The sequence below is a fragment of the Panicum virgatum genome, chromosome 9K, assembly GCF_016808335.1.
Source record: "Panicum virgatum strain AP13 chromosome 9K, P.virgatum_v5, whole genome shotgun sequence".
Lineage (NCBI taxonomy): Eukaryota > Viridiplantae > Streptophyta > Magnoliopsida > Poales > Poaceae > Panicum > Panicum virgatum.
In genome coordinates this window covers 4,097,561-4,110,632 of record NC_053144.1, presented here as the reverse complement: position 1 = coordinate 4,110,632, position 13,072 = coordinate 4,097,561, and the positions used below count along the sequence as shown (strand labels likewise).

The following is a 13,072-nucleotide window of genomic DNA, read 5'->3' as shown; positions in this document are numbered from 1 at the left end:
CCACGTGTCTCCCCATTAACATACTAATTGGTGTCTACCACTAAAATAATAACTTAGTCAATTTGTGGAATAAATTTAGAAATTACAAGCACACATGCTGATAAAGGCTCGAACACATATAATTGATTATTGATACACAAACAAGATTAAAAGGAATTAAAAGAATGCTTTGCTAAACAATCTACAAACCTGACACGACTAGAAAATGTGTCGCAAATGATGGCCCTTTTTGGCACCGCATTCCCTTTAGCCAAACCCCCTCACGAACGCTGAGGCATCATCACCACCTCTACCCGAAATCCGTCACTAGCAGCAGGGCTGTTAGATTAGATGCAACACCAACTGCTTTGCTTGTCGCGGACAAAGCCTCCAAAAAGGATCCCTTTCTTCTCTCCGGGCCCCACCTTGAAAGTGGTTGGCGGCACCTTTAATTGCTGTTGTTATTATTACATTTGTGTACTCTAAATTTTGATTGTGGGCCTATTTATTTTAACCGAGGGAAACAAAAGGGAGCTGATGAATCCAAGAACAAATCAAGAACAATCAGGTAGGCTAGGTGCCCTAGGTCATCGAAAAGTCTGGAGGACTTGACAAGCTGAGTGCGACTAATTGGCGATAATGCCCCGGCACGTCGCATGTGGGCCAGGTCTATTCGTACATCAAAGGTCCACATCTCAGCGTCACAAGTTGATATTCCAATCCATACATTTTGAGATGAGAAAGAAGAAGAAAAAAAAATCCCATACCTGGTTCGTCTAATCGTCTCACCCTCTCTGAAGCCATCTCTCCGCCACCAAAAAAAAGAGAAAAAATCACCGTCAATTTTACTAGTCGAATGGAATGGATCTCGCAGCGAGATGCCAAACGAGGACAGTGCCCGTCTTTGATGACCCGGCGCGGGGAGGGGAGCACCGCAACAGTCGCCGGTGTCGCGCTTTTCGCGTGGAGGCAACAGCTGATGTGAGCCCTCGAGATGATGCCTCTGCGACCCCACCATCCACACGGGCCGGCCGGCCGGGCACCTCGATTGACCTAGCTACACTGCGCGTACGGCCGCGTCGCGCAGCGCCGAAACCCCGCCGCCGCGCCCAGCACGGCGAAGCTGCCGGCCGGGGCCGGCCATGCCGCGCCGCGCCTGCCGTTTTCCCGGCCCGGGGTCGCCGGGCGCCACGAACAGGTTGGCGTGCCCAGGCCGAGGCCGGGCATGTGCTTTCGCCGCGGACTGACCGTGCCCCTGTCCGGCTGGCAGTCGGTCGTGCGTGTACCCTATTCTTGTCACGTAGGGTTTTAGTGCGTCGTCATGGTGCCCACCACCCGACGACGGGACGACGATGGTGTAGCCCTGGACGGCCACAGTAGCGGGCGTGCACGGCGGGTCGGCAGCAACAGCGGGCGCGAATAACTCGTGCCACTGCGTCCGTGACGCAGCAGTGTGCTCTGCCTGTGCTCCGCCGCGCAGGGTAGGGACTAGGGAGGAGGAAGGAGGGGGCAGGCAGGCACGGACCCGCGCGCGGCCCACCCCGCGTCCGCGTCGGGTGGGGGGGCCGCTGCCGGTGCCGTCCGATCCAAGGTGTGCGTACGGTCGGAATCATAGTCACAGAATTCGGGGTCGATGCCTCGTCCCACGACCCGGGAATGCCGTTCCGATTCGAGGGTCGGGGTCGAAGAGGGTCAGTGTCCCATTCAAGGTTGGATCGCGTCCCGGTTTGAGAGGGGTCGCAGCCCCATTGCTAGCAGATTTGATTGGGATAAGAAGGTTATTGATAGCGGATTGAGGTGGTTTTTATTAGATAATAAGCTGAGTACGTGTAGTATGATCTAAATGTACTATTTTATATGTTTCTTATATGCTTGTGCAGATTAGTTTCTTCATTAGTAGCACATATATATATAGTTTTTGTTTTTTTAAAGACGCATCGATCCGAAAATATCGACCCGGATGAATTAGAGTCGCGTTCCACATAATAATTTATCGTTCCATAGAGATATACCCCCTTCGTACCACAATTTTATAAAGTGACGTCCCTCGACCCTCGACCCCGTTCCTCGACCCGGTCGACCCAGGAACTTTGTGACTATGGTCGGAATCACGGCGACAGCAGGCGGGCCCAGCCGCCCAGGCCCACGCCCCGCCCCGCCGGGCCCCCGCGCGTGCGTGTACGTACGAGTACCACGACGCGCAGCAGCAGGAGCTGGTGGTGGGTGGAGTCCGGCAGGTACGGGCAGGCACCGGAGAAACACCCGCGCCGCCGCGGCGTCGTGTGCAGGCACCAGGCAGGCGGCAGGCCGCAGGACACGGCCGTGGCGTCGCCGACGACCCAGCAGCGTTCAGCTTCCCGCAGCGTAAGCGCTGCCGAGCCGAGGGCTGCTCCATTCCGAGGCTCGAAGCGGAGGCGCAGGCAGGAACGCGTGCGCCTGGGATGTGCGTGCATGCGTGGGCGCGGTCTGAGACTGGGAGAGCCGGCGGAGGAGCAGAGGCGTACGGCGATCGTAACACAAACGTGGTGACCTGACCGGCTGACCCACCCACAGGGCGCGAGCAACTGTTGTTGCCTCGAGAGCAGCAGGCCAGCAGGGCTTGCAGGTGCGAGATGGCCACGTCGTCCAGGTCCATCCCCAGGGGCCAGGTCCAGGAGGTGGAGACCACCTCGCAGCTGCCGAAAGAGACGGACAGTGAGTCAGTGACCACCTACCAGTATCAGGCTACCAGCCTGCCAGTACCAGAGCAGCCCAAAGGTCCTTTCGCATGATCTGAAGAAGGGCGGTTGCTCCAGAAAATTTTCCAGATTTTCGGTCCGATTCGAGCCACACGGGTTCAGCTTGTATGCTTCCGATCCACACCCACCGGTGCTTAAAAAACTTTCATCCATGGGTTGCGGTTAATCCGTGGTGCTGCAGGTAAGATCCGTGGTTACAGCCTTCTGATCGACGGGTCAAAGCAATCCGTACGTAATCCGCAGCGTCGCCGAGAGTACAGTGCTTCGCGCAGCTACGACTCGAGCGCTCGTGCACACGCTCGTACACGCACGGTTGATGTGATTTTTTTATCGGTTATTAGTTACAAGATAATCCATCCATCAAATGACCTCACAGCATGATGCCATCGGAATTAAAACAATGGGCCACGAGCCCATGACGGTGACTTCTGGTGGCAAAATACGGCCGGGTCCACATCCACGAGAGGCTTTATCCTAGCGGCCTAGCCCAACTGGGGTTACACCACTAGAGAAGCTTTTGTTTATATTTCTTCTATAATTTTATTTTATTTATTTTGTCAACTACAAGCTTATTAGGTTCACCGCTGGTACAAGTTTAGCTCGCTTAAATTCGCATGATCTTCGGATCTTGCAACGAAAATGGCACGCATTGTCCAGATAATAAGCACTGCGCATGAATGTTCCAAAAAAAAAATGTATGCCATCGTGTGCACACGGACTCACGGAGAGGGACGTCTTTTGCTAGCGTGGCGTTGATTGGCCTGGCTAGAAAGAAAAAAAAAAGAAGCGGAATTGCCCGCATAATCCGCGAAGAAGCAATCGGCGTAGGCTAGCTGTATCCTGGTTTAAGCGAGAGTGACTGATGTAGTAGGATGGATGGTCATTATTTTTTTTTTGAAAAGGAAAGGTGGATGGCCATTTGACGATCGAGTTCCTTTCAACTCTCTTCGGAAAAAAAAAGTTACTTCCAACTCGGCCTCGCTTGGCTTCTTTTGCAGCTTCTAGAAATCTAGCTGGCTAGCTGCTTAGTTTTTTTTTGGAAAGTACTTAAAAGCTGTGCGAATATATAACGATGATTAAAATGTATTAGAAGGGGAAATTAAAATAATGAGAGTTGCGAGGGACGGAGAGATTTCTGTAATGTTCTGCGTGGTTAATCTCCATTACCCTATCATTGTCAGGGTCATAATAACTCGGCTGGCCAGAATGATTGACGGGTTAACACAGTTCGCCACGGCACTGAGAAAACTCGTCACCGTCACTCAACTCAACCCTAGCTAAGGCGTTCTCCAACGGGGCACCCTAAAGCGCCCCCCACCCTACGTAGCGGGGGCTTTGGGGGGAGCAAGCTGTCCAACGGCTCCCCCCACAGCTCCCCTATATACGGGGGGAGTTGAAACTCCCTCTATATATAGAGTGAGTTTCAACTCCCCCTATATCTCTAATCACACCGTTTCTTCATGATATTAATCCCGTTTGAGCTCCGTAACATGATGATAATGTGTATTATGACAGTACAAATATTGTATGTTTTTTTTTAAATTCAAAAACGTTAATTAAATAGTTAGTTAATGAGTGATAGTATATAGAGGGAATAGATATGGAGGGAATGGTTGGAGAGAAGGAGTTATAGGGGGAGGAATCTTTTGGAGGGAGGTAGTAAAATATAGTAAATAGTAAGTTTGGGGGGAGTTGGATGGGGGAATGGTTGGAGAAAGCCTAAGCTCATCTTCCCCCGTAAGGTCGCCGTCGCCTAATTTAAGCTCACGGCATCGTGGTTATCTTAGTTAATGTGCAAGGCGCACGTCATCTCCGCAAGTTGCCCGCGCTAAAATATTGCGCCTCATCCAGTTCTGCCGTGGGGAACAACGCTGCTTGTCACGTAGTAGCGCAGTATACTAAATTCTTCCGAAGGGTACGTTTAGTTTTTTACATGAATACATGAAAACAAAACTCTGCATGCATCTTCCTGATGGCACGCGAACACAAGCAGATAAACGCACACATCAGAGTAGAGAGGAGCAGCGTTCTTGACACTTACCCATCCGCAAAATTATTACTCTGAGTACGCTGCTGTTACCTTCATGACTAAGCAAGCCTTAGATTCTTAAAATGCAAACCTAGTAAGTGTCTGAGTTTGCGCCACTCTGCTTCGGGTCAAAGGATCTCACGCTATCTCAATTTCTCCAATTTAAGCAGAAAATGATCTGTTTTTCTACTTCTTAAATTTACATCATATGAAATTCCTAAATGTTGCTCCAAGAACTAACAGACATTCGGTCTGGATTCTATCTTCCAATGGAATTATTAGTCAATAAAAATTAAAACGAGCATGGAGGCCGGCTAATCCAGCCATTCCACAATAGCTAGCCCCTGCCTCCAGTGGGCAGCGGAGGCCAAATTGCCCTCGGAGCAACCCTATCTCCGCCGGCGATGGATGCCAAATTACCCTTGGATTACACCTCTAATTTAGAAGGTTTCACCCCAAACAGCTAGTGTACCCCTCGGAGAGGCCATCTCAGTTTCCAAAGACAGGCCTCGGAGTCCCGCATAACCAGTCGTGGGGGGGGGGGGGGGGGGGGGGGCGGCGCTGCAGCACCTTCTGTTTGGAAGGACGAGTCGTGCGGCGACAGAATTAACAAGTAATCAAACGGTCGCAGCGGCCGGTACGGAGGAGGGAGGACGACGAAGCCGCAGTACGGCCAGGCACCAACCACCGCCGTTGGGTGATCCGGCCGTCTACCCTGCGTCCCCAGCGAACGCCATGCGAGGGATCGAGCGAGCGAGAGGAGGAAGAAAGGCGCCCAGCAGCTACAGAATCAATGCGATGCGGCGGCCCTGCTGGCGCGGGGCCCGCCGCCGGTTATTCAAACGGCATTTATGGGCTGCGTGAAGCAGCGAAGCCCGTCCATTCACGCCCGATAGGTGCATGGTCAAGTACGTACTTCCATTTCAGGACCCAGCCAATCATGAGCAGAGGAGCCGTACTGTGCCTCGATCGAGTGACAGAACTCGGCCCAGCAGGATCACTTGAACATGAGCAGCTCGAGATTACCAGCATCCAGAAAATTGCGTGTAATTAGCCGAACTTGAATGCATTTTTAATTTGGTGGGCCGACCGCAGAGGAGGGAGTACTAGAAAACTTTAACCGCTAATTACGGTATCAAATAAAACCAGTTTACAAAACTAACTCCAGAATCCCAGCGCTAAGAACTCTGAAAAATTTAATGAGGTCTTTGACCACATAATTAGAGGATGGTTACTGTAGTATCAATGTAGCCAATCATAGATTAATTATTGTCATTAGATTCGTCTTGAAAAATTATACTCATTCCTAAAAAGAATTTATAGATAGATTTCATTTTTCACTTTATGCATGTGAGATTCTTTTCTCCGTTGCTGTGCACTAGAAATCTCTATGGTGAACCAAACAAGGCCGATGCGTAGAGTATCCTGGTTGGGACGTCGCTGCCGCTCTTTCCGTGCCCGGCTCTGTTTTCAGGCGCGGGCGCCAACTGAAACAGTAAACACTTATCAGGGGCGCATGATTACCCCGACGCCGTGCGGCCGCGCCATCTGTGGCCATCGCTGCGGCCGCTCGCCTTAGGGGGTTTCGTGGTTGGACGCCTGCACCACGGTACACAGCCACACAGGCACGGCCGAGTATTTTTCCGCTTCCCCTTTGTTTGACAAAAAGTCAAAAACGACGTTCTATCCCATATTTGCGCTGTTCCTAGTGTGAGTATAGTACGAGACAGCGTTGGCGGGAGGAGTGGGAGAAACGTCACGCCGCTTCAAACGTAAAGTCTTCATTCTGCTGGTTACTGTCATGCGTTATAGTCAAACTATTGGAGTAAATGGTACTGTTGCAGGTTAGTAGAAAGCATAACAACTACTCCATCCAGAATACCCCAACACTTATGTATGATTCGAGGGAAGATGGTAAAGTCAAATGAAGGTGGATCATTATGTATGGCAACAAAATAATGTATACACGAAAATATTAACAGGAAATCATATCTGACAATAGATTTTTCATTAGGATAGTTTTACGCGGAACCATTCTCTTCTTAAGCAGTGCAATGATAGCTTTCAATGAGTGCTATTGATTATGCATCAACAACTTGAGAAATTATACTTTGTTTGGGGCTATATATCAGAATGATGTCCAATGCAACATTTGTTTGTGATCCTAGGGAAGAGATGCAATATTTAAACCATTTTTATATGTTCCTTTATTAAAGTTTCATACTCCTCGATGTCGACAACGCAATATTTAAACCATTTTTATATGTTCCTTTATTAAAGTTTCATACTCCTCGATGTCGACAACGACGGGCAGTTTCGTACGTGTTTGTGAGCGTAATGCTTCTATATCTGTTAAAAAAGAACTAAAAGAGTTATTATAAGCGCTATTGGATTTGTAACATAAGTTAACTAGAGCTTAACAATATTCACTAAGGTATTGAAAAAATTCAATATTCCAATTTAACCATATAAATCGAGTCCAATCTAATAACAAATATGCTATTCTAGAATGAATTGGTGACAAAAGAGTTTTTTTTATTCCGTATACTGCAAGAACACAATTTTTCTATTTATATGAGAAATAATAGTAGTATTTTTTGTAATTTTTCTGCAAAATTCTCATCTTCCAGCCAATGCTGCCTCGTCCAACTCATGGCTGTTGAAATGTCACCCAGGCCCATGAAATTTCAGGAGCCCTACCTGAATGAGTGCTGTGTGCGCAAAAAAAAAAAACTGAATGAGTGCTATTATATCGGACATTTGGTGCTCAAAAGCAGCTTGCACAAAAAAAGTCTCTATAAGATATAGGTATTCTGTTGGCCCCACAGTTTAAATTTAAAATATAAACCCTATCCAGAAAGTAAAATCTAGAACGGGCCGAGCCGGTAGTCGGTACACTACCGACTCCACTCCACCACTGTCCGCTCCTGCCGTTCCCCACGTCCGCGCACCATCCACCCTTCTCGCTATTCCAAATACCAATCCTACCCTGCAGTCCTCAAACATTTTCTCAACGAGGAATGGAAACCACCACCCGTCTGCGGGGCGATCCCGTCATTTCGGATTCCCCTGCACGAACGGCAAAACGCCGTGATCCCACCATGCGCGACGCGTGCCGCCGTCCCTGCAACCCACGGTCGCGACCGGCTCCGACCACTGCGAGCTCGGGCCCACCGCACGGCGACGTCACGGTGGGGCCCTTCTGAGCCCTCGCCTCCTTTAAAATCACCCAGGGTCCTCGCGTTTGAACCCTCCCCACTCGCTCGGTGGTTTTCCCCCTAGCGTTGCGTGTAAACTGTGAAAAAGGAGGAGAGGGGAAGGGGAAAAGGGGGAGGGGACGTCGCCGCTGTTCGCCGGAAATGGCAGTCGCCTCCGACGAACCACCGGTGCACGGGCAGTAGTACGCTGAGGTTGGAGCGGTGGTTGTTTTAGGCCGGTGGCGTGTTGGTGCGGGTGGTTCCGGGTTGGTTGCTTGGGCGAGATGTTGTGGTTGTAGTGCCTGCGCTTCATGCGATCGATGCCGTTCCAGCTGAAGAACGGTCACCACCACCACCACCACGGTGCCGTCATGGACGGGAAGCCGCCGCCGCCGCCTGCGACGCCACGGGTGTCGATGTTCCGGAGGCTGCTCGTGAGGGTGTCCGCCTCGGAGAAGTTTGTCGCGGATGGCAAGGAGAGGGACAACGACGAGAAGCCGCAGCCGCCCCCCGCCGGCGAGGGGGACGCCGCGGGGTCCGTTGGGCTGGACCGCATGGTGCTCAGCTTCATGGAGGACGCCGCGACAGTCGAGCGGCCGCCGCGGGGGCGCTGCAACTGCTTCAACGGCAGCAACCACGAGGAGAGCGACGACGAGGAGTTCGACTTCCTCCCCTCCGAGCACGCCTCCGCGCCGGTCGCCGCCGGCGCAGGCGACGCCTTGGAGGCTCTCAAGGTGCGAAATTTCTGGCGTGGCGAAGGCGAATCCCCTCGAATTAGGGAGGGGAAAGCTGCAATTTTTCCCCTTCCAACCCCACATGGATCGAAATGATGAAGGGGGCTTTGTCTTCTTTGCGCGCGATTCTTGGCAGGGCCTGGTGCAGAGCGCGAGCCTTGCGGAACGGAATCTTCTCGCGGACGCGTCTAGGATCGCGGACAAGTGCGGCAAGAGCTGCAAGGGCAAGGCGGAGTACCGCCGCTCGGTGGCCGACGGCCTCAGGACCCTCGGCTACGACGCCGCCGTGTGTAAGTCGCGGTGGGAGAAGACCCCCTCCTACCCCGCAGGTATTTGCCGCCGTCCGGTTGTGTAGAGCGATCCCTTGAATAGGAGGTTGCCGTCCAGCCGGTGCTGACAGCGGTGGCGGAATCTATCTGCGCAGGGGAGCACGAGTACATCGACGCCGTGGTGGGGAAGGAGGAGGTGAGGCTGATAGTCGAGGTGGACTTCCGGTCGCAGTTCGAGCTGGCGCGGTCGACCAAGGCGTACCGCGCGGCGCTCCAGGCGCTGCCGCCGCTGTTCGTGGGGACCCCGGACCGGTTCGGCCAGATCGTGGCCGTCGTGGCGGAGTCGGCGCGGCAGAGCCTCAAGAAGAAGGGGCTGCACTTCCCCCCGTGGCGCAAGCCGGAGTACATGTGCGCCAAGTGGTTCTCCCCGCATGTCCGCTGCGGCGGCGACAAGGCCGTCGTTCCCGGCCCGGCAGCGGCCGCGGCGACGCCGGTCCAAGCGGCGAGCTTTTCCGGCGAGTTCGAGCTGGTGTTCGACAGGAAGCCAAATAACGACGCCGCCGCCGGCGAGAAGATCACGGTGGTCGTGTCGCCGTGGCGCCCAACGGAGGAGGCGAGCAAGAAGCAGCAGCTGCCCAAGGCGAAGGTCGTCACAGGGCTCGCCGCCGTCCTCTGAGCGTGGCGTGGTGAACAGAGAATAACTAGTACCGCTAGCTAGCTTGGTAGCCGCTCAACTACTACTACTCCGCCCCTCCCCTCCCAAAGCCACATCTACGCCGCCGCCGCCGCCTCCTGCTGACCCGCCTCGCCGCTGTCCCCAGCGTCGTGGACTGCTCTCCGCCGCCGCGGCTAGCAGCCATGGCCACCACCGCTCGCTCTCTCCACCTCCCGACACCTCCTAAACCCTCTAACCCCTCCCACCACCGCATCCCTGTCCCCTTCCACATCCGCCCCCGCCCCCAGCGCCTCGGCCGCCGCCTGGCCGCCTCGTCCTCCGACCTCACCTCGTTCCCCGACCCGGCCCCGACCCCGAACGGCGTCTACGTCCCGTGGGCGGCGGCCCACCCCGCGGCCGCCGCGGCCACCGACGTGGACGCCGCCACGGAGGCGGAGCTGCGGGAGAACGGGTTCCGGAGCACGCGCCGCACCAAGCTGGTCTGCACCATTGGGCCCGCCACCTGCGGCGCCGCCGAGCTCGAGGCGCTCGCCGTCGGCGGCATGAACGTCGCGCGGGTCAACATGTGCCACGGCGACCGCGAGTGGCACCGCGGGGTCATCCGCGCCGTGCGGAGGCTCAACGACGAGAAGGGGTTCGCCGTCGCGGTCATGATGGACACCGAGGGGAGCGAGATCCACATGGGCGACCTCGGCGGCGCGCCCTCCGCAAAGGCCGAGGTGAGCACGGGCCCCTGCCTCTCCGCTTTCATAGGTTTATTCCGTGCCTAAACACTAGAGACCTAGGATGTCGGTTGATATATATACCTGATTCATTCATTGTTCATCTGATGAGATCTTAAGAGGATGACGTAGTTGATGATATTCAGGATGAGATTTAGTGTGTAAGTGCAGGATGAGATTCAATCTTGGGCTTCGTTTGTGTAAGATGTGTGATAAAATTATGTCTCCGTTCTTAAATTTGATGCAAAATATCAATCTTCTTGTAAAACTCTAGTTACCCATGATCGAAACAAACACTCAGCTGCATGGGTTACACTTGCTAAGGCTTGAGAATCAACTATATAGGAGTAATCTGGTTTATTGACCGTGTCTTCCACCAATTCGGAGACAAGCAGATATAGATTTCACTATAAGTTGAGATTGTAGTGAAAAATCTGTTTGGAAACTATGAGAGTGTTGGACTACTCAATTTTTCCGAAATGGAGAGCAGAAACCATATTGTTATAGCATAAAGGTCTTGATTTGAAATTATGATGATAGAACCTAACCACTAAATTCTTCTGAGAAAAGGAAAATGTGGCATAACCTAACAAAGATCTTGAGTTCAGATCATGCACACTATGAGTACTTAAAAAGTGAAGCATCTAATTCATTCACTTTAATCTGAACTCTGATGTACTGAATTTTTCATGTTGAGCCCTTTTAGTTGTCACTCATCAGAACTTACTATTTTCTTGGATTTTGCAGGATGGAGAAGTTTGGACATTCAGCGTTAGATCTTCTGACACATCACTGCCAGATCGAATCATTCATGTGAATTACGATGGCTTTGCTGAAGGTCGTCACAGGGCTCGCCGCCGTCCTCTGAGCGTGGCGTGGTGAACAGAGAATAACTAGTACCGCTAGCTAGCTTGGTAGCCGCTCAACTACTACTACTCCGCCCCTCCCCTCCCAATTTTTTTCATCATCTTTTTCGTTTCTTTTTCGCCGCGCCTGTCGATCCATTTGGGGATCTAGTTTTTGGTGTTTTGGTGTTTTCCGGGTTTTTTTCGGAAAAGAGAAAAAACACTTGCGTTCTATTTTGCGCTCGTCTTTACTAGAATCTTCCCTCTTCTTTTTCCTTTTCCTTTTTGACCCTTGTAATTTTTGGTCTTGGCATCTTGAGGGGCTTGTGATCCCTTCCGAGTCCTGCCTAGTAGTATGTAGCGGTAGTAGTTTCAGTTGCAAGGAAAGTGGTCAGGTCAGGTGAGGTTGCTTGCTTGTGGCATGCCTCATGATCACCAGCTTGGCTACTTGTAGGAGCAATCACGCCTCTCCTATTATTAGCACTCCTTGTTATTGGTATGGAAGAGATGAACCATGAGTACCTCTTGTTACTGCCATCAGTGAAGAGAATCAGATATGCACAATGAGTGTATTGCCACTTTGCCAGTATGTTGTCAATTCCCTGAATGTTTGTTCAATCAGTTCTTTGGATCTCATTTACCACCACCTTCACGACGAACAGCTGAATGTTGCCAGATTCTGATGAATAGATAGATGGATACGATCCTGAATTCTTGATAGATGGATACGATCCTGAATTCTTGACCGTCTACCTGATCAAGCAAAGAAGCAGAGGTTGAAGATGCTCCGTCGTCCCCTTGCGCGAGAACAGAGGAAAATAATAATCTTAAAATAATAGGGCCGAATGCGGAGATCGGCGGCATCGCCTGGCACGGTCTGACTCCGCTCGTGCAGTCTCGAGAGGCGTGCCGCTGCCGGCCCACCCCACACCCTGCTGCATCGGTGCCAGCACTGAACTGCGAGCGCCCTGCCCATGGGAACGCCGTGACTGCTGCTGAGTGCTGATCGCGCACTCCATCACCTTTACCCACCTCGCACTTCACCTCTTCCACCGCTGTAAAAAAAAACTACTGTAGAGTAGTAGTATATTAGTAGTATAGGGTAATTCTTTTGTTTTAAAAATCAGGATGTATAGGGGGCGTTAAACCAACTAGCTGCCGCTGGAGCTCCAAAGTACGGCCGTTGAAACACGAGGAGAAAAGAGCAGGACTTTTTTTTCCACTAGCTACCGGTGTCCGGTGGATGAAACGAAAGCAAGAAGAAGAAAAAAAAAAGGAACGAGTTTGGCCGTTGCCACCAGCAGCTCGCGCGCCAGGATCCTCGTGACACGCACCCACTGTTCCGGCAGTTAAAAGGGCCATGTTTGGATGAATGCATCAAAATTTTTTCACAAAAAGACGAATGCATGCATGAAGTACTAAACGAAGTTTATTTGCAAAACCTTTTTAGAAATGGGTGTAATTTTTCGAGACGAATCTAATGAGCCCAGTTTCATCATGATTGGCTACAGTGATGCTACAGTAACCGCACTCAATCATCTTCCAATCGTGCGGTCAAAGACCTCATTAGCTAGAGCAACTGCTACAGTACCATAGTTGTGGAGGTAATTTTGTAATTAGACTTTATTTAATATTCCTAATTAATGGTCAAAATATCATTTCTCTCTCATCAAAACTTTTACACACCTAAACCAAACATGGCCAAGCAAAAGGCACGCTCGGTGAAACCGAAACCAAGGACCCGACCATGCCATGTGTGCGGCCTCGGGCACGGGGCGACGGCGAGCCGCGTCGTGCTCCGGCATCCCGTCCCAAATCCCACGGCCCCGCGCGCCATCTCGGAGGAAAGCCAACGTGATCTCACGCCTTTTTCCCCCTCCTCC

At 51.9% G+C, this 13,072-nt stretch overlaps 1 protein-coding gene across 2 annotated transcripts; it reads left to right on the top strand.

Annotated features, from left to right (window-relative positions):
- Positions 1–7,994: 7,994 nt before the first annotated feature.
- On the top strand, positions 7,995–11,796 carry LOC120649466. 2 transcript variants are annotated; one of them, XR_005665266.1, is made up of 4 exons: positions 7,995–8,677; positions 8,814–9,006; positions 9,102–10,341; positions 11,092–11,796. XR_005665266.1 is itself a non-coding variant. In XM_039926262.1 (4 exons), exons 1-4 carry the CDS (start codon positions 8,255–8,257, stop codon positions 11,210–11,212), a joined length of 1,137 nt encoding a protein of 378 aa, XP_039782196.1. In that variant the 5' UTR covers positions 7,996–8,254; the 3' UTR covers positions 11,213–11,796. The 2 variants fall into 2 exon arrangements, 1 of the variants encoding a protein (XP_039782196.1); XM_039926262.1 differs by having other exon boundaries at positions 7,996–8,677; positions 9,102–9,592; positions 11,183–11,796.
- Positions 11,797–13,072: the final 1,276 nt, after the last annotated feature.